At 36.7% G+C, this 21,253-nt stretch overlaps 3 protein-coding genes across 3 annotated transcripts; 2 read left to right on the forward strand and 1 right to left on the reverse strand.

The window, feature by feature from the left end:
• The first annotated feature begins 1,051 nt into the window (after positions 1-1,051).
• Positions 1,052-2,896, forward strand: LOC121782788. The gene is made up of 9 exons (XM_042180733.1): positions 1,052-1,127; positions 1,227-1,311; positions 1,370-1,494; positions 1,572-1,656; positions 1,769-1,889; positions 1,975-2,135; positions 2,213-2,333; positions 2,412-2,645; positions 2,723-2,896. The coding sequence occupies exons 1-9, from the start codon at positions 1,052-1,054 to the stop codon at positions 2,894-2,896; spliced, it is 1,182 nt and encodes a 393-aa protein (XP_042036667.1).
• Positions 2,897-8,647: 5,751 nt separating this feature from the next.
• Positions 8,648-9,672, forward strand: LOC121782789 (ATP-dependent DNA helicase pif1-like). The gene is made up of 3 exons (XM_042180735.1): positions 8,648-9,454; positions 9,555-9,569; positions 9,658-9,672. The coding sequence occupies exons 1-3, from the start codon at positions 8,648-8,650 to the stop codon at positions 9,670-9,672; spliced, it is 837 nt and encodes a 278-aa protein (XP_042036669.1).
• Positions 9,673-11,292: 1,620 nt separating this feature from the next.
• LOC121781311 (ACT domain-containing protein ACR3-like) lies at positions 11,293-11,866 on the reverse strand. Its single transcript, XM_042179055.1, has 2 exons — positions 11,701-11,866; positions 11,293-11,613 (listed from the first exon to the last, which is right to left on the reverse strand). Exons 1-2 carry the CDS (start codon positions 11,785-11,787, stop codon positions 11,293-11,295), a joined length of 408 nt encoding a protein of 135 aa, XP_042034989.1. The 5' UTR covers positions 11,788-11,866.
• Between the last annotated feature and the right edge of the window lie 9,387 nt (positions 11,867-21,253).

Genomic DNA, 21,253 nt, shown 5'->3' on the forward strand with positions numbered 1-21,253 from the left:
TGAAAACGTATTTCTCCATTAATTGCACAATTTAATAGAATATTTAATCTATTAAGGTTATTGGACGTTTCTTATCAATTTGATATCAACATAAAATAAAGAAATTGGGTACAAATTTCCACTTGAATTCTAAATAATTATTGTAACGGTTCTGCACTAATCAAAATATTAAATTACAGAGAATTAACCTATCCTATTTAAATTCATAGCTATAAATATATGGTCCATAGGTGCAAATATCATATTGTATTCCATAAAATTCTTAACCATGATTTGTAAACGTGGACCATAATTCAAATAAACAATTGACTAATTTCTTCTAAATAATCTATATAGCTAATAGCTATGAACTGAAAACGTATTTCTCCATTAATTGCATAATTTAACTTTCTATCTCTTCTAACCTCTATCATTATAATTTTATGATTTATGATTTTTTAATTGTATGACTTTTCACATCTTTATTTTATCTATATAAAAAGAATAGAATTGTAGGCCGATTAGGTTTCTCCACTAATTAAAATGATGTCTCATGCTTCATTTTTTGCCCTATAAATATGACATTATATGATTTGATCTATCCACACATACATACTTACCTTATACAGCTCAAGCTTCATCTTTTTGTTCTTCCCATGAGTAGCAAGGTTGATACCATGGAACCATTCCACACCTTGCTCGATGATCTACAACTAACGAAAACTAATTCGATTATCAAAGTCCGTTGTATCCATGTCTATGAAGTTGCCGCTCCTAGAGACAAAACCAATATCGTGAGCCTAGAATGTGTGCTTCACGATCGAATGGTATGTTGTTTTGTGCTTTTTAGATATGTTTTTGCAAGTTATATGAAACCATTACCTATGGACTTTTTTGTGTTCAGGGCACAAGGATTCAAGCAACTATTCCATGAATTCTACATGCAAAGTTTGGTGCACTAATTAGGGAAGGGAGTATATTTCGTCTACGCAATTTTCTCGTGAGGCAAATTCGGCCTCGCAATCCAGTTATAAATCATGCATACCACATTAAGATGATTTCAAGCACACAAATGATTGAAGTTAATGAGCCTCAATTTCCAAAAATGCTTTTAAATTTGATGTCATTTGAGGAGATTACGCAGATTGGTAATGTATGTGACGAACCACTTTTTGGTAAGTTTAGCATCTTTAACTTTACTTTACACTTTTTTTGTCCACGATTCTTACCTTCATATTTTGTTTCAGATATCATTGGTGTGGTTGTCGACACTGGAAAAATTGTTACGCATTCTACATATAGACTCATCGAAATCCGGCTATCAGATTCCGAGTAAGTGTTGAAAATTGTTTCGCTTTGTTATTTTTATAACGTAACCCTTTTTCCACAGCCATAACATGCTTTTTTGCACATTGTGGGGAGATGTTGTTGATTCCTATCTTCAACAACTAGAAGGAATTAAAGGAGAAATGCCCATTATTATTGTCCAATTTTGCAAGCCAACTTTGTTTCGCTGTAAGTGTCATTTTTGTATTAATTATATGTAATTTACTGTTGTGACAAATTAATAACTTTAAAAAGTTAAATTTTAGGCACGATTCGTGTGAGTACCCATTTTAATACATCTAGGGTTTACATCAACCAAGATATTGATGAGATTTCCAAGTTCAAAGAGAGGTAAAGCAATTTTCCTTACATATTTAGATTTTGATTTTAAATCACTCTTTATTATAGTATTGACTCTCCTTGAAATGTTAATAGTCTTAACATCCACGTGATACCATCATAGGATTTCTGGTGACGTCGCTTTCTTGTCCCAAGAATCAATTTATCATTTTACTGATACAAGGGTGTCTAATGAATTTGATGGCTTGGTCGTAAAAACTCTTGCAGATGTACAAGAAGATGTGGTCATTTTTCCCTATTCTACTTGCTATTTTTGTTTCTTTATAGATTAATTTTATTTAACTTAAAATTAATTATTGTATTCTGTAGGATGGTTCTTACTGGATTTGTGGTAGAATTGAAGATGTTGAGTGTCATTATGGCCAATGGTCATACATGGCATGCAAACAATGTGTCAAAAAGGTTGTGAAGGTTAAGAATGGGTTCAACTGTGAGGAATGTGATAATTCTGATGGAATTGCCATTCCGAGGTTTGATATTTCCCATTGCTTATCATCATTTATATTTGTTTCCGCATTTGACCTGTCCACTTGCTTTCGTTTTGCAGGTTCCGGTTCATCGTGAACGTTGTTGATGGTAGTAGCAATGCATCATTGCTATTATGTGATCGAGAATGTGTCCAACTATTAGGGAAAAAAGTTGATGAAATTCAACTTGGCCATGAGGAGGTATTTTGGTGATATACCAAATTATTTATGGCCCTTTAATTACATATTTATTTTATCTATATTTTTTATTTTTTGTAGCTTGGAGCTGATGAATATATTCCTCCTGAGATTGAAGAAAAACTTTTGGGGCAAACTTTACTATTTAGAATCCATGTAAAAACCAGTAATGAGTATTGGATTGATAAACCATACACAGTGAATAAAATTTGTAATGACCCTCAAATCGTCGATAAGTACATTCCTCCAACTTTGGACTCAAGGTGTTCAAATTCAGGATTGGAAATTTCTCCCACTTTGGAAGGACTTTCTCCGGTAATGATTTGTTCCCAAATTATTTTTATGTTCTTTTTTTACACTACCATGTAATAATATTTTTCATTTCTATTCAGTTTGCTGGAACGGACGTTGTTCTGCATGGCTCTACCTCTGGTGCCAACGACACTCATACTAAATTGATTGCTAAAGATTCATTGAAAAGAAGTTTGGATGTTGAAATTTTAGGACAAACGATTGTTGTTGGTGGTGATCAGAAGAAATTAATGATCAAACAAGAGAATAATTAGTTTATAGAATGTTATTTTATTAGATGAACCCCATGGATATGTTTTTTATTAAGTTTTTTGGTATTTGCTATTGTTTTTCCAATTTTTAGGTTGACATCATTGGTATAAGTGATGGATGATAAGCTTTTGTTATATGCATTTCTATATTTTTTTTTGAGGTTTTATGATTACTTTTAGTTGCACTATTGGAATACAACGTGTTATATGTTTCATTGTAGTTAAATTATTTTTCTAATTACATTAAGTATTCCAAAACTAATACAAATAACTATTCCCTTATAGTATTATTTATCCATGTATCCAGAATTAGAAAATGAAAATATCTTTATAACCATATACTTGATATCTATACTAATATAAAATATCTATACATATATAAAAGACGAGTTTTATCCTAAATTTAAAATTTTGGGTGAAATTTTAAATATTTAGTATTTAGTGGACGTTTCTTATGATATCTATTCAAAATTTATGAATAATGGTTATTTTGCAATATTTATAAGTTATGGAATGAATATGGATATTTATGAAATAATTGGTATAAATTGAGCCGTTACATGCATTTTTGGAATAATTGGTATAAGTTAATCCGTTATCCATGATTGCAAAATTAATTATTGATTAATGGATATCTAAATTTTCCAGATATTATATTCAAATATCAAATAAATTATAAAACATATTAAAATCAGCAATAAGTTGTGCATATTATAATGATTATATTGTTAACTACATTAAATGCTATTTACAAGTATTTATATTCTATTTGTTATAAATTAACTTAAAAAATTGATTGGCAGAGTCATGGCTTTATAAGGAATGTTTTTTTTAATAAAATGAATTGTATATTTTTAATTGGTTTCTTTTATTTATATAGACATTGCCTTTAAAGTATTAATATCTTTGTTCAATGATAAGTAACGGTAAAAATAATTATGTACATTAATTCTTGGTGATTGGATGCAGCAATGAAAAACGTTTCTTATGAAGCCTTAGACTCCATTAATCATTTTTGAAAACGAATATTTATTTGGGTTTAGGGTAATAGCGAATATTTATCTGCGAATATTTGGGTTTTAAGTTTTTAAAAGCCATTACATTTCTATAAGTATTTAGTTTACTTTTACTGACACAATTACTGATTTTTTTTCCAAAACACAGACAATGGAAAAACAGTTAAAGTCTTTACAACCGCAAACGACTGCTGCACAAGAGGAAATTGCTAAATCCAATTCAGTGGAGCTTCACAACACAGGTTCGCTTTCAATTTGAGATGTAATTGTTTTAAATATTCCTTGAATGGTCATCTTACTGAGTCTAGCTTTGCATTTCATTTTTTGAGCCTTCGTATATGTATTCCATTCATTCTATTACATTCCTTGAACATGTGAAACACAATTATTTGATTAGATTGAATACAAGTATATCTTCAACAAAACACTACTTCGGCTCCAATAAATAATATCATCGGGTGAATAGATGTTTGGATGAATGCAAGCAAGATTTTTTTTAGGTTTACCGTTCACATAGCCCTATTGTAAAGTACTTTCTTGATTTGAGCATATAAACAGATTTACATCCATGATTCAGGTGAAAAAACCTCTACTATCAGTAAACATTATCAAGTAGGCCGACCCAGTGTAAGATATCGAATACATATCTAAATCCCCCAAAATAGAATAAGTGATCAACAAAGTAAAACTGAACTAAGACAGAGGGAGAATTTATTGATATTTCGTTCATTTGTTGGTCTTGATGCGTATATTTTAAAGTTAAGGGTTTAGGATTTAGGTTTCAAGGCTTGGGTTTTTAGCGTATAGGGTCATTATATTGCAATGAAATGAAGCTCGACTAGGAAGTGTCTCACCAGTGCAATCTTAAATTATAGGTTTTGATAAACAATATCTTAAATCTCATGAGGAGAAGTGGTAATTGTACGTTCTTTAGTTTTTTTTTTGTTTTGTGTGATGAAAATGTACTTTATTTTTTAGTCTCACGGTCAGAGTCATGTTTCCATTTTACAAAAATGTACCGTATTATTTTTCACGTATTTATATTTTAGCTTAATCCTGCCGGGTGATAAATTTTATTGTGATGTCTAAATTATTTTTTTTTGTTGCCTCACTTTAGTTTAATGTTTTGTAGAATTCTGGGATATTGGTGATGCTTCATTTCTATGTTCATTCTGTGGTGCATATTTTTGGTATGAAGAACGATTGGGTAAACCGTCTAAAGCAAAAAAACCAAAATTTTCAAAATGTTGTATGAATGGGAAGGTCGAGATTCCTAAGCTTTTTCGTCCTCCAGAGGTCTTACATGATTTAATGTCCTCTAAACAATTAAAAAGTGTCCACTTTTTGAAAAATATTCGCTCCAATAATTCAATGTTTGCCTTTACTTCGCTGGGTGGTAAAATCGATAATAGCTTGAACACCGGTCGTGCGCCTCCCATTTTCCGTTTGCATGGCCAGAATTACCACTTGATTGGCAATTTGTTGCCGTTAGATGGTTGCTCGTCAAAATTTGCCCAATTGTACATCTATGATACAGAAAACGAAGTGACTAATCGGTTGGAGTCCGTGAGGTATGTGCTTTATATTCTCGCTTTTTAAAGAATTCATTTATTAATTTTAAAATTTCCAAGTAATTATACTATTTTTTTAGGGAAAAGAATGTTGCGAATAATCTTCATCGCGAAATAATATCAGATATTCAAAAGATGCTGGACGAAAATAATGCGTTAGTAAAAACTTTTCGAATGGCCAAAGAAAAACTTCATGACGAAAATAATAAGAATGTTCATTTGAGATTGCTTGGTAAAAGAGGTAGAGATGGAAGAACTTATAATCTTCCTTCTGTGTCTGAGGTTGTTGTTCTTATTGTGGGAGATTTTGGTGAAGCTTTTGGTGATAGAGACATTATAATAGAATATAAGTCTGGGAAATTGCAGCGTATAAATGAGCTCCATCCTTCTTATCTTCCACTTCAATATCCTCTTTTATTCCCATATGGTGAGGATGGTTATACGGATGACATTCCATTTGCGAAATCTACTGGACATGATTCTACAAGTCGTAGGAGTCGAATTAGTCCAAAAGAATATTTTGCATATCGGTTACATGAACGAGTTGATGAGTGTTCTACCATTCTTTTCTCACGGCGATTATTCCTACAATTTGTTGTTGATGCATATACTATGATTGAGGCAGGCCGCTTAAGATTTGTACGTACCCAACAAAAAAAATTACGTGCTGAGATGTACAAGGGTTTGGCTGACGCAGTTTTGAGAGGAGAGACAGATGGTTCGAAACATGGAAAACGCATTATTTTGCCTTCCAGTTTTGTTGGTGGCGCTAGATATATGATTCAGAACTATCAAGATGCTATGTCTATATGTAGATGGTTGGGGTACCCAAGTTTATTTATTACTTTTACTTGTAACCCAAAGTGGCCAGAAATTGTAAGATTCGCTGACCCCAAAGGATTGAGTTCAACTGATCGGCCTGATATTATATGTCGGGTTTTTAAAATCAAATTGGATAATTTTATTAGGGATCTTAAGAGTAAGAGACTCAATGTGGATGTAAAAGGAGGTACGTTTGGTTCAATTGTTTAACTTTTTAATTGTATTATATATATATATATATATATATATATATATATATATATATATATATATATATATATATATATGCTTTTAAATTTTTTCTATGCAGTTGTTTATACCATCGAATTTCAAAAGCGTGGATTACCTCATGCGCATATTTTGCTTTTCCTAAGCAAAGAGGATAAACAACCTGATTCTCGACGTATTGATGAGATCATTTCTGCTGAAATACCTGATGCCCAAGATGATCCATACTATTATGCGAATGTCAGAGAATTTATGGTTCATGGTCCTTGTGGTATTGTTAGAAAATCATCTCCGTGTATGGCTAACGGAAGATGTATGAAATACTTCCCTAAGCGGTATATTGCAGAAACCAATTTTGATGATGATGGTTATCCTATTTACAGGCGTAGAGATAATGCCCGTGTTATTTTGAAGGACAGGGTGCCTTTAGATAATCGATTTGTAGTTCAACACAATCGGTTTCTTCTTATGAAGTATGGAGGTCATATTAATGTGGAATGGTGCAATCAATCGCGATCAATCAAGCATTTGTTTAAGTACATAAACAAGGGTTATGATCGCGTGTCAATATCTTTTTTTGAAACTGGTTCTACTGGTGTGGAAAAAATTGTGGATGAGGTTAGTTTGTTTTATGATTAAAGATACATATCGTCCTGTGAAGCCGCTTGGAGAATATTTGGGTATGACATTCAATATAAGGATCCGGCTGTTGAAAGATTGAGTTTTCATCTACCAAATGAACAATATGTGGTTTATAAAGATTCTGAGCCATTGGAACGTGTCATGAATCGCAATTCAGTTCGTGAAAGCCAATTTTTGGGGTGGATGGAAGCAAATAAGAAATTTGTGGAAGGCAGAGATCTCACTTATGCAGAATTCCCCACGAAGTTTGTATGGAACACTGATCATTGGAAACTTCGAAAACAAAGGTATTCTAGCGGAAGATTGTTCTATGTTCCTCCTGGTTCTGGTGATACGTATTACTTGAAATGTTTACTGAATGTCGTTCGTGGTGCTACATCTTATGAAGATATTAAGTGTTGTAATGGTATTCAGTATGCTACATTTCGAGATGCTTGCTATGCATTGGGGTTGTTGGACGATGATAAAGAATACGATTGTTGTTTGTATGTTTGTTACTATCAGAAACCATTGCACGGCCAGATATTGTGTGGACAAGCTGTTGGAAATATTTATGCGAAGATGTTATCCATAAACAACGCAAAATCTTACATCATCCAAGTATTTTATTTTTTTATAAGCGTAGCTTTTATATGCGTTCATAATAATTTTTTTTTGGTTTTTTTTAAACTACATGGACTTTTAAAATTATTGTAGATTTGTTGTTGGGGGACGATGAGATTCAAAATTTAGGATTGCTTGAGATTGAGAAATTGTTAGTTAACGGTGGAAGAACTTTGCATGAATTTCATTCGATGCCATATCCAAGGACACAATCGTTGGCAAGTTCTATTAATAGATTGATTACTGATGAGCTATGTTATGACCGAGAAGCATTGGCAAGAGAGCATGTAATCTTTGTGTCGAAGTTCACTGATGAACAACACCAAGTGTATGATACGATAATGTCTGCTGTCAATTCTAATCACGGTGGACTATTTTTTGTTTATGGGTATGGAGGCACATGAAAAACTTTCATTTGGAAGACATTGTCGGCGGCTATTCGTTCAAAAGGTGATATTGTTTTGAACGTGGCTTCCAGTGGTATTGCTTCGCTATTGTTACCTGGTGGGAGAACAGCTCATTCCCGGTTTAAGATTCCTATCAATCCTAATGAAGATTCAATCTGCAATATAAAACAAGGCAGTGCATTAGCTGTGTTGATTGTGAGAGCAAAACTTATTATATGGGACGAAGCTCCTATGGTTCACAAACACTGTGTGGAAGCTGTTGATCGGAGTTTGTGTGACCTTATGAGCGTTTGCAATGAGTTGAGCATGGAGATGCCATTTGGTGGGAAAACTGTTGTTTTGGGGGGTGATTTTAGACAGATTTTACCGGTTGTGCCTAAAGGTAGCCGACAAGATATTGTGAACGCTACTATTAACTCATCATATCTTTGGAGTAGTTGCAAAGTTTTGAGGTTGACTTAAAATATGCGAGTTCTTGGTATTAAATCTGGCGAGGGAGCATCGAAATTGAAGGCATTTTCTGAGTGGATTGCATCTATTGGAGATGGAGTTATTGGTGGTCCAAATGATGGTGAAGTCAGTGTCGATCTTCCTACTGATATTGTATTGCCCGATAGTGGAGATCCTCTACAGAACATTGTTACATCTATTTATCCTGCATATATGAACAATCAAGATTTGAGCTGCCATTTGCATGATCGAGCTATACTTGCTCCAACGTTAGATGTGGTTGACTTGGTTAATCAATATATGATTTCTTTGGATCAATCGGACGGCCGTGTTTATTTTAGCTCGGATAGCATATCTAAGTCTGATCAAAGTTCTAATGGTTTCGCGAAGATACATTCGGTAGAATTTTTGAATAATCTTAAGTGCTCTGCTACACCAAATCATGAGTTGTTGTTGAAGGTTGGTACTCCTGTTATGCTATTAAGAAACATAGATCATGCTAACGGATTGTGTAATGGGACACGACTGATCATTACGCGTTTAGGTGATCATGTTTTAGAAGCTAAAGTCTTGAGTGCTAATAATCAAGGCCATAAAGTGTTGATTCCTCGGATGTCATTAACACCTTCTGATCCTAGGTTGCCTTTCAAGTTTCAACGTCGACAATTTCCTTTGTCGGTGTCGTATGCTATGACAATTAACAAGAGCCAAGGTCAACCTCTTGCGCATGTGGGATTATTTTTAAAAAGACTTGTCTTTAGCCACGGCCAATTGTATGTTGCTGTGTCTAGAGTCACGAGTCGTGGGGGATTGAAAACTTTGGTTTGTAATGATGAAGTATCTGGGTCTATGTATTCTACTATTAATGTTGTTTACAATGAAGTTTTCCAAAACTTATGAATGAATATTTTGTAATTTCCAGGAAGATGGAATACAAGTAAGAAGCTATATCATATTTCATTACTTACTTTTGTTTTATTGCTAAGAGCTTTTCTTGATTTAGTCTTTGTTTCTTTCATCTTCAGGGTCAGGAGAAATGAGCTGGCAGTAAAAGGAACCATAACATTTGATGCAAACAACACTATCACAATTTCTCCTGTGAACTTCCTATTGTAGGTACATTCCTACAACATCCTTTCCTTCTTTCTATTGATTCAGGGGACTACTGAAGTATGATGGATGTTGTTTCTAAATCCACATTAATATAGATTGTTTTGTGTTTGTGTTTCACTGTTGAACTATATGCTTTATCACATGTTCACGATGTGTGCTTATACTTTTTTTATTTGATATCCAACATATTCTAACCAGTGTCAGCAAATTTGAGAAGCTAATTTTTTTTAATATTTGACACATAATATTTAGATATTTTTCCAAAAAATTCAATATGTTGTATCGCACGGGCGAGAAATATTATGTTTCTCACATCCAATTTAGATGTTGCCTTCCCATGCTTTGAATTAAGCTTATAGATTAAGTAAACTTGAAATAATAATAACTTATAAAAAAAGAAGAGAAAAGAAGAGACGCTCATGCTGCTCTTTTTGGGGCGACCAACTTATCTTTCTCTATATTTAAAATATAAACTTTGTTAACATAATTTAATTATAATTTTTAAAATAAAATATATATTTGTTTATATATGACCACTTTATTTATATTAGAGATCCAACAATGTTCTAATCAAAATGCGTATCCATATTACTTTATTTCAAAAATTATTTAATTTTGTTTATGAAACAATTTAAAATTAGAGCGAATAATTAGTTAGAGCTTTATGAATTTTGAGAACAGATATACGTTGAATTCAACGTCTCCACTTACCACCTTTTTTTTTGTGTGAAGAACACATATATATGGTGGGACATTTTACCTAGGGCCCCCAATTTTGAGGAACCCCGAAATTTTTGAAATATGTTAATAACATTAATATTAAGAGTGAACTTTTAATAATAATAATAATAATAATAATAATAATAATAATAATAATAATAATAATAATAATAATAAATTTATGAGTCTTTTACTGCCTACTAGGTTCACCATTTTGTAATTATTATTATAAATTGATTTCCACAAAATAAATATATTTATTTATTTCAAGAAATATTGTTGTTTTTTGTTCGATAAAATCAATTATTAGAGTTGATAAATTCAAATGTGTGATAGATATTTTTTTTACCCTTCTAATTTTCAAATATAATAAGATTTTATAATAATTTGATATCATAAATATTACTATTAAAATAATTAATTTACGGACGAGATGTATAAGTTTTTTAGTTACTAATTTTAGGCTATATATGTATGAACAAGAAAATATTGGTACAGTATGAAAAGAAAAATAAATAAATAAATAATACTATATTATTTAAAATATAGTAGTACTATAAAAGAAAAGCCAAATACCACTTACATAAAAAATGGAAATCACGAAAATTAGACTATATATATTGATAATTTACATGGAAACCTTATGTACAAGAGTTCCAATATGATAACAATTCTAGTATAATTGTACAGCTTTTTATTACAGCTCTTGATTTATTTTTTACAGTTTTGATTAATGCAGTTGGGACAAATCACCATAGATAGAAATCTTGCAGAAAGCTGTGAATACATGAATGGTTTTTTAAGTAGAGAGAGATTGTTGTACAAACTCAAGGGAGCAACTTTTCCAGCAAACCTCCAAAGAAGAAGCTAGTCTTTGCCCTACCACTTGCTTCGAGTGCTTTCGTATTCATTGCCGGCTTCTTCACGTTAAGCCTCATCGTCTTCCCAGTCTCCTTGCGCAGGGCTTCTATGGTCATTGCGTCTACTGGTTTGCCCGATGCATCACTCACGTAGAACACATTCACGGCTTGCTCCCCCACCGTTGTCACGCCTGCCCTCGTGACTGAGAGTCCGTTTTCTCGGAGGATTTGTGTTACCTCTGAGAGCAGCCCTACTCGGTCCTTTGCACATAGCTCCAAGCTTATACCCTAATCATATTTCAACACATACATGCATACATGCATTCACCACTTGTATTTGTCCAACTGCATTAAACAATTTAGTATCTTAACTACCTCACTTGTTCTTCGTCTGATTGCTGCTTCGAGACACTTGATGGCCTTTTCTTTTTCTCCTTCCGTTTGCAGTGTGCAACCGTCCATTTGGCGTATGAAATATTCCTATAAATCGAAGACTCCCTATATTTGCAGAGGCAGCAGAATGCAAGTGTAGCTGTATCACGACCGCACTAGCTAAGGATAGCATAGTCGGGGAACCGTGACTAGGGGCGGGGGTATAAGAAGCTGGGAAAGAAATAAGGGAAAATAAAATCAAACATTGGTTGCGAGACATGACTAATTAAGTGCTGATACATAGAAGAAAGATGCTCGATCATGAAGACTCGAGTAATTGATTGTAAAAATTAAAAATATCAAAGTTTTGAACAAAATAGGCTTGAGTCTTTTTAGATGCATAACGGAAGCAAATGAACGTGGTTCCATGTATGAAGACATGAACCTCCGAGAGTCAAAATCTGACTGAATTAAATGTCTTGTCTCAATAGCACTTCCTCCACCACTTCACTGCTCAACCTGCACATTTAGAAATATATGCAGGGCTGAGTACAAAAGTACTCAGTGAACACATTGCCGAAAAATACAAATATACATTTAAAAATATTGTCAAGCCATCATCACAGTAACACTCAGGGGTTTATTTAAAAGGCCCGAGCTTACTAAAATATTTACATTGGACTGCAGTCCCGTTTTCCTGTACTTATCCATATCTGATCACATTGTGCCGTCGAGATGGTGTTCTCGCACGGTCACCTTCTCTGCCCATCATGTCAGAGGTATCCTTGTGCCGGGAAGGTGGCCACCTTCCACGGTCACCTGCTTTGCCGTTCACGGTCAGAGGTTCCAAGTAGGGACACCACCCTACCAGGACTCAAAATCGAATCGATTCATATATATCATCATTCATAATTCACTTGGCCTTAGCCAAACAGATAGGCATCATACACAAAACATTTATGGCAAGACAACATCTTTAAAAATCACAAACATGTGTTCGAGTTTTCATATAATACGATTTGTATTTTAGTATAAGAAAGCTCACCTTGTTCGTTTAGTTTCTTAAACTTGAATTTCTTACTCCGATCTTACTCGCTGAGATAACCTTTTGAAAACAAACAGCGTACTAATAAGACTCGAGAAATTCACATACTTGAATGCATGCCCCCACTTTATTTCTTTTATCATTTGTTCACCGTTAGAAAATTTTAGAAACTTGCATATTAATTAAATTGGGAAATTTAATTAATAGCACTTCTTTATTAAACTTAATTGTTTCTGTGACTTGAGAACGTCGTCTCCCTCTTTCTTTTCATTTCCTTAGCGGCCGCCCGAGGCGTCGCGGGACAATGCCGGTCGGCCGCTTACGCCCATAATTCCTCCGTTGGCTCCTCGTATTTTCCATCATAATATCGAACAAAAATCCCAAAATTTATTTAAGCGCATAATTGAAGTATCGCAACTATTTCCCTTTGTTAAGAACAATTATATGTTTTCCAGACTTGGGATAAATTATTCATACTTCAAAATTATTTCGAAATTAATTAAATAATTCTCAACAATTAAATTATCGGTCCAAGGATTAATTAATTTGACCCAAGATAATTGTTATCTTAGCCCACCTTATTTCTCCAATTTATTTAGTGAGGCCCTAAAAGAAATAGCCCAATTTAATTCCTCAATCAATTAACAATGCCCAATATACTTAATTATTTCCCCACCTTATATTTCCAATTAAAACTTGATCCCAACACGAATAAAAGATGGAGCCCAAACAAAATAAAAAAGATGGCCCAAAGCAAAAGAGATTCCCCCTACTTCCTCCATCTCGGTCAACACCTATCTTTCCTTCACCATTTCAATCTCTCTCTCGTCACCCCCAAATCCCGTCGCCTTCCCCCAACCTCACCACACCAGAGTCGTCGGTCGTCTCCCCTCCGACGCTCACTGTACTCCGGCGACGTAGGTGTCGTCCGATCCTTCCGTCGCACGCCGCTGAACCATCGGATGTAGCGCCGATTCGCCCCTCCGTCGCCGCCCGACGCCGCTGCTGCCGTCGGGCTCCTCCGCCGCCGCATCGCTCCAGAATTTCTCCGGCGAGCTCCTCCGCCGCCGTCAAGGCATGGACGGTTATGATCGAAAAGTGTGGGCTTCTCAAGCAGTCGCTGCCGTCCGTCCAACCCAGCCATCGTTCATCATCGAACCAACCCCGAAACGTCCCGAAATCAACCCGAACAGCCCCGAAGATAAGTTTTTAATTTGATTTTATGAATTGAATTTCGATTATTTGATTTAGATTGTCCGAATTATTGATTTGCTTCGGTTACTGATTTCATGAGATGCACAAGTATAGAATTGGATTTGGGTGGGGAAAGTGTATACCTTCAATTGGCAGATTTGTGAAAAAAAAGGAAGCAACTCGATGAGTTTCTCGGCTTCTATTTCAATTGTCAGTTTCTCCTCACTGTGATTTCAAGAATTGATATCATGAAATTAAAATGTGGAGGTTCGTATTCATGGGATTGTGAAGAAATTACCTTGAATTGAAGTTGGTAAGAATAAGTCTTGTTTCTTGATGCAGAGAACGGAATAGTAGAAAACTGCCTGAGAAAGGAATATTATAGAGGGAATGTGATTTGGTTTAGATGTGGGAGAGTAAAAGAAAATGATTTGAACCTATACATAATAGATGTCAAGTGGCGTATCCTTCAAATATTATGCCAAAAAATGATGGCTTCTACTGCAATCTATTTATGCAGCATTTAATGTTGTCTGGAAAAAAATCGATCCCATGGATCTGCCCTCTCTCTCCTTTTTTTTTAAATATTTTATTTGTTTATTAAAGTAATTATTTAAGTATTTATTCACTTGTTCATTTAATTTGGTGTAGGTATACTCGGTTCCTGTTCGTGGTTGTCCGCGTTGAAGTACCTGATTTTCTTTAGAAGGAAGGATGTATTAAATTAAATTTTCGTTCGACTTTTGTTGGATATATCGGACATCAAGATTTTAATTTTGGGATCTTATTTATTTATTCATTTAAATGTATTATATTCATATAGGTGTAATATATTTATGTGTTCTATTCACCTTCCTAACGTCAAAACAAACAACGACAATCTATCATAGCTCGGATTTAATCACATAAAAGTCACATATATACATAATCAAGCTAATAATATTGTTTCTAATAATATCGGCTTAGCGGGTCGTTACAAGCTGCGTTTGAAGAGACGAGATAATGAGTGGATACCTGTGAAGCATAGGTCCATCGGATGAGATGGTGGCATGGAATATTTTATACTAACATAACATGTTTATAGGCTATTAATCTTAATTATATATGCAATTAATATTAACCATCTTTGAAAAGGAACAATTTCTTGTTACGATTAGAATAATGTTGATTTTTGGGTTTATTAAGATTTTCTATTGCATTAATTAATTAGTTATATAAAATTTTCTATTTTTTTTCAAACACCATCACGGTGGGGGTTAAGGCAGACCCCCAACCTGTCTATATCAAAAATCACGAAAGAAGCATACATCAACCAAGTCCAAAAGTGACTCGGTCCGCACAGGAGATACAGATCGCAAGAGCTAACAAAGCTACAATGGTATCCCCACAGACCGGGTACTAACCACCTAACAATCGAGAAAACTAACATAATAAGCACATAAACACAAGGATGATGACCAAGGGTTGGCCAACTCCAAAGGAAAAATAAAAACCATAAATCAAAACCACGAGCCAAGTGTAGTAGTCATCCATCTCGATATCTGAATCTGAAGTTCGGATAGCCCAACTAGTCCATCCTTACAAGCGACTTCAAATACCGAGGTGCTGAATCCGCATCAAAGAAAATGATGGCAGGGGTCTCTACCCTCTACCTGCCAGATAATCGGCTGGTCGGTTGCCCTCTCTAAAGATGTGAGAGAACATAACATGCAACTGTGAGAGCAAAGTGCGAATGCGAGCTATGTGATGTCTCACATCCGCTGCTCCTCTGCGTCCTGAAGTGAACACCGATACCACTGCTGCTGTATCCATCTCAACCCAAACCTGCGAAGAGAACTGCATAACCAATGTCAACCCGTGAAAAAGAGCTAAGAGCTCCGCCTCGAAGGCCGACCCAGCTACGAGTGGCGTGCAAAAGGCCCCCAGGAGAGAACCGTCTGAACCACGAACCACTCCCCCACCGCCAGCTTGTCCCGTCGAGGTGAAAAAGGCCCCATCGGTGTTCAGCTTCACCCAAGGATCGTCGGGTGGATGCCAAATCACACTCAGGGACCTCAGAACTCGCCGGCGAGGAGGAACCGAAGGCATGAATTCGACAGTCGGAGTGCAATAGCGCCAGTGAAGGGGTAGGAGCACACCCGCCGCCACCAAGATCCGCAGATGCCGAATAACCTGCCAAATAACATGGGAAGAACGAAAAGAAAAGCCGCGGTGCTTGCAGCTATTCCTCTCCGTCCAAATGAACCAATATACAAGGCAAGGGATAATGAAACTGATGTACAAGGTGGGAGCCCTGTGAGAGGACCTCCACCAAAATCCTAGTCTAAGTGCAATGTCAGTGCACGTGTGAATGTGTGTGGTAATGTATGGGAACCAACCATCGAAGAAATCCCAAACCGATCTCGCCAGAGGACTCGACACAAACAAATGCTGGAAAGACTCGACTGAAAAAGAAGAGACACAGCAAAGACACTTGGATGCGAGAGAGATACCACGGGTCTGAACATAACATTTAACGGGGACCCTCTGGAGGAGGAGGCGCCAGATGAAATAGAGATAGTCGGGGTCAGCCCAGCATTCCAAACCATGCGAAGTCCGAAATGTCTAGGGGATCGTGTCCGGATGAGCTTCCAAGCTGAGGCCGTCGAGAACTCGCCATTGCCAGTCAGGCTCCATCGCGTCACATCCCGCCTGCCCACCTCAATCGGAACTGCCCTGATAAGATCCAACACATACAAAGGCACACCATACAAAGCCAAATAATCATGCAGTGCCAAGTATGATCATGCCAGAACCTAGAGACCTCAGCAGCAGGAAGATCAGTCCCGGGTGGACAATAGGTCCTAAGGGGGCGATCCCTGACCCACACGTCATCCCAGAAACTAATCCGCCCTTCGCCTAGGGACCATCTAATGAAACCATGTACCTCACCCCTAATACGAGTAAGGCGACGCCATATAGAACTATCATGCGGGGAATAACGATAAATAAAAGCACCAGCATGGAAACAGTACTTGCGCATAGTGAACTGTGCCCACAAAGAATCATGTGCGAGAAATCTCCACTAGAGCTTGATGCTGAAAGCTTTGACGAGCTCACGAAATTGACGGATGCCGAGGCCTCCCTCATCCAAAGGCAAGTAAATCTTCTTCTTCCAGCTAACCCAGTGAATCTTCCTCTGCTCCCCAGTCGTGCCCCCAAAAAACCTGGCCAAAATCTGCTCCAAATCCTTCATCCAATACTCATACGGCTTCAGGACCTGGAAGATGTGAAGATGAATAGTGACAAGGGTGCTCTTCATCAGAGCAAGGCGACTAGGGGTGAGCAAAAAAACCAGAAACCGAATATCCGAACGAACCAAACCAAAATTTTGAAATTCGGTTCGGTTTTTTCAGTTTTTCGGTTCGGTTCGGTTTTAAAAATAAAAAAAATTCGGTTTTTCGGTTCGGTTCGGTTCGGTTCGGTTCGGGCGAAGAAAAAAACTGAAAAACCAAAAAACCGAATTATATATATATTCTATTAATTTAATATATTATATTATATAATATATATATTCTTTAAATATATTCTACTATATAATATATATTATATGTATTATTAATTTTATATTATATATAAATATTCTATTAGTATATATAAAATAAAATAAAATACACATATATATATATATATTTATATTATATTTATTTTTTTCAGGTTTTTCGATTTTGTTCGGGTTTTTCGGTTTTTTAAGTTCGGATTTCGGTTTTTCGGTTTCGGTTTTTCGGGTTCGGTTCGGTTTGGATTTTGAACTAAATTCAGTTTTTCGGTTTTGGTTCGGTTTTGGCAAAAAACCGAACCGAAACCCGAATGCACACCCCTAAAGGCGACCTCCAAGAGAAAGATGTCTATGTGACCAACTGTGAATCCGGTCCACCATCTTCTGTCGGATATCTAACAGGTACTCGGCCTTCAACCCCCCTTATAGATAGGCACTCCAAGGTAGGTAAAAGGGAGAAATCCCTGATGGAAACCACTCACCCGTGCCACCTCTGCCGCCCAAGAGTCGAACTTCTCAAAGAGATAGAAGTGACTCTTTCCCTTGTTCACCATCTGACCCGAGACGGCGGAATAGTGCTCCAGACACTGCACCAGCCTCTCCACGGACTGTATGTGCACCCTGACGAAAATGACAATGTCATCGGCATAAGACAGATGGGATATGACCGGAGCGCGCCTAGCACATCTATAGGCCATGTCAGGATGTGTGTCCACTAGCCTGTCCAAGCTCCTCGAAAGGTAGTCCGCTGCCAGCACGAATAACGAGGGCGATAACGGATCTCCCTGGCGAAGTCCCCTCGTGGAATGGAAGAAACCTGCCGTAGCTCCGTTCACAAGCACAGAAAACCAACAAGAGGAGATGCATCGGCTGACCATACTCACCCACCCCGGCGGGAATCCCATCCTCTCAAGCAACACGAGGAGGAAAGGCCACTGCACTCAATCGTAGGCCTTTGCCATATCTAGCTTGAGGGCTAGATTAGGCGAGTTTGCCTTCTGAATGAGCGACCTGCTGATATCGTGAATCAATTCCTGGGCCAGGAGTACATTATCACTAAGCAAGCGACCCTTGACAAAACCGCTCTGGTTCGGCGCCAGTACTCCCTCCATCCTGTGTTACTTGCACTATTTTCCTTTATGGGCGTCCCAAATTATTTGCGCTCTTTCCATTTTTAGTAAAAATTATCACCTACAGCCGCAATTGTTGACTTTACTATACACTCATTCCTTAATCTCCGTGCCGAAAAGCAAACATGCGACTAACCAGGGAGTATATGAATATTGAATAATAAAGTTTCTACGATCGTAGATTTCTGCCAAGTACACTGTAGTCATTTTCCTTTCCTTGTTGCTTAAAATATTATCTCCTCTTTCCACAATAATTGTCACTCTTATTATGGACACGGATTTTAAAAACTCTAAATAAAATTGGTTAAAAAAATTAGTGGGGACTATTTTTTATTAATTTATAATACAATGTGAGCAAAGTGAATTAGTGGAATGTGAGACTTACTTACTATTTATGGTAAAAATGAAGTGTGACAGTTATTATGTTACAGACCGAAATGGAAAAGAGTGGCAATTATTATGCGATGGAGGGAGTAAAGTTTTATTTGCAACTGAATAACAATAAAAGCATATACTTATTTAATTATGAATATCTAAAAATAATAATATAAAAAATATAATGGTGGACAGAGAGTCATAGAGTTGTCAACCGGGCTGGGTCGACATAGTCCAACACAACTCAGACCGACCAGCCCAGCACAGCGCAAGATCAGCTCATCACTGAAACAAAACGAGGCTGGACTGAGCTTATGGGTTGAATTCAACTCTGATTAACCCATTTTCCAAACCCAAGCCTAGCCTAGGACTACGCACAATTAAGTGCATCATTAACTCCGTCCCCAATTCAGGCTCCAAGTCCGCTCCACTTTATCATTCCCCTAAATTTGAGTCTCAGGTCCATCTCAGACCACAATGATTAAATTGCACTATTCACAACTTCAACCTATTTTACTCGTAAAATAGAATACGTTGAACAATTCAAACCGGGAATATTCATTGTTCAGTCGAAAAAAAGAAAATAACAAATCCTAGAAAAAGAAAATTAATGTCACGACCCAATTCTCGTTAAGGATAACAAGAATGAGTAACTCGCGACTAATGGGGGATTAAAGAAGCGGGGATAGAAAATGGGTAGAATCTGAAGAACTTGCCGAAGGCCAAATGATTGATATCACCAAAATAAGTGTCAAGTATTCACTTACAAACTCTGAAGAAATAGAGTCATTGAACAAGTCAACTGAATCAGAGTTCGATGATGAGACTTTACTATTAGGACTGGCAATTTTTGACACGACACGATAATCCGACACGAATCCGCACGAAATAATTGGGTTTGGATCAAGTCTTATTGGATACGGGTCATTATTGGGTTGACCCAATAAGAACACGAAAAATTCGGGTCGGATGCGGGTCGGGTGCGGGTCGGGTGCAGGTAACCTGTTAAAAATTAATATTTTATTATTTTATTATTTTTATTTTTTATTAGATTTAATTTGGTCACTTTCACTTAGGAAAATAATAAAAAAAATAGATTAGGGTTTAGAAATTAGAATTATCTCCCAAAGTGGTTCATGTCGCTATCGTGTTGTTATCGTGTTGGGTCGCTATCGTGTCGCTATCGTGTCGATATCGTGTCGCTATCGTGTTGCTATCGTGTTCAGGTCGATATCGTGTTGCTATCGTGTCGGGTCAACCCAAAGCGGTTCGTGTCGCTATCGTGTTTGGGTCGTGTCCGGGTCGTGTCCGGGTTTGGAGGTGCCGGGTCGGGTTCGTATTCGGGTTTGGGGTTTCCTTAACAGGTTGGGTTCGGGTTTGGCCTTATTGGGTTGGGTCGTTATCGGGTTGACCCGATAACGACCCAATCCGCATGATTTGCCAGCCCTATTTACTATTCTCAATTGACAAAACACAGCGGAATAGGTCTCTGCTGAACGACTTCGTGTATGAAGACACGAATCGTCTAGGAATCCACACGATTATTTAGTAGCGTCGACACCGATCAATTCTCCTCTCTCTGGGCGTTCAACCTGCACATTTAAAAATACATGCAGGGCTGAGTACAGGAGTACTCAGTGGACACGCGCCGAAAACAAAACATACAAATATAAGTTGTCACCCATCAACAGTATCACACGGGGTTTTTCTTAAAAAGGTCCGAGCATACTAAATTCTTTTGTGATCTTAAAAGTCCGACTGATCAGTCTAAGTTCTTGGTATTCCCTCCCTGTCTGAGAAACTCGTGCTGTGAAGGTGGCCACCTTCAACAAACACCCTCGCCAGCCAACCTCTCTCTAGGATGGCTCACAGCGCTCGCGCGTGTAAGTCTGTGTTGGGATTTTACCCACTCTCAGACCCGAATTCGTTACTAAAATTTTTGGCATCGCCAAACTCCCAGCATATAGCCCTCACAGACGGGTCTCAAAAACAAATATTTTATGGCATGCCAACAACTTTAAAAGAGATGATCACATCTTCATTTTTGAGAAAAAGGTATTTCATAACTTCAAAACATTTGCTTTATATCCACACTATAGTGCTGGATATTAAAAGAAAAGCCCACCTGTTATGCTTATCTCCAATTAACAATTCCTCGTTCTGCCTCTCTTGCCCCTTGAACAAATTCCTTTAGAAACAAATAGCGTAAACGCTAATTAATACTCGAACTATTTTTTTCTGAGAAAAGAATGCATGCATCCTATCTCTTAGTCT

Source organism: Salvia splendens, chromosome 20, assembly GCF_004379255.2.
Source record: "Salvia splendens isolate huo1 chromosome 20, SspV2, whole genome shotgun sequence".
Classification (NCBI taxonomy): Eukaryota; Viridiplantae; Streptophyta; class Magnoliopsida; order Lamiales; family Lamiaceae; genus Salvia; species Salvia splendens.

Coding starts and splice junctions, on each gene's coding strand:
- LOC121781311 (XM_042179055.1), bottom strand. CDS start 11,787: ATGGACGGTTGCACACTGCAAACGGAAGGAGAAAAAGAAAAGGCCATC. Junction 11,614..11,700: donor TCAGACGAAGAACAAGTGAG/GTAGTTAAGATA, acceptor AAATATGATTAG/GGTATAAGCTTGGAGCTATG.
- LOC121782789 (XM_042180735.1), top strand. CDS start 8,648: ATGCGAGTTCTTGGTATTAAATCTGGCGAGGGAGCATCGAAATTGAAG.
- LOC121782788 (XM_042180733.1), top strand. CDS start 1,052: ATGATTGAAGTTAATGAGCCTCAATTTCCAAAAATGCTTTTAAATTTG. Junction 1,128..1,226: donor TGAGGAGATTACGCAGATTG/GTAATGTATGTG, acceptor ATTTTGTTTCAG/ATATCATTGGTGTGGTTGTC. Junction 1,657..1,768: donor ATTTCCAAGTTCAAAGAGAG/GTAAAGCAATTT, acceptor ATACCATCATAG/GATTTCTGGTGACGTCGCTT.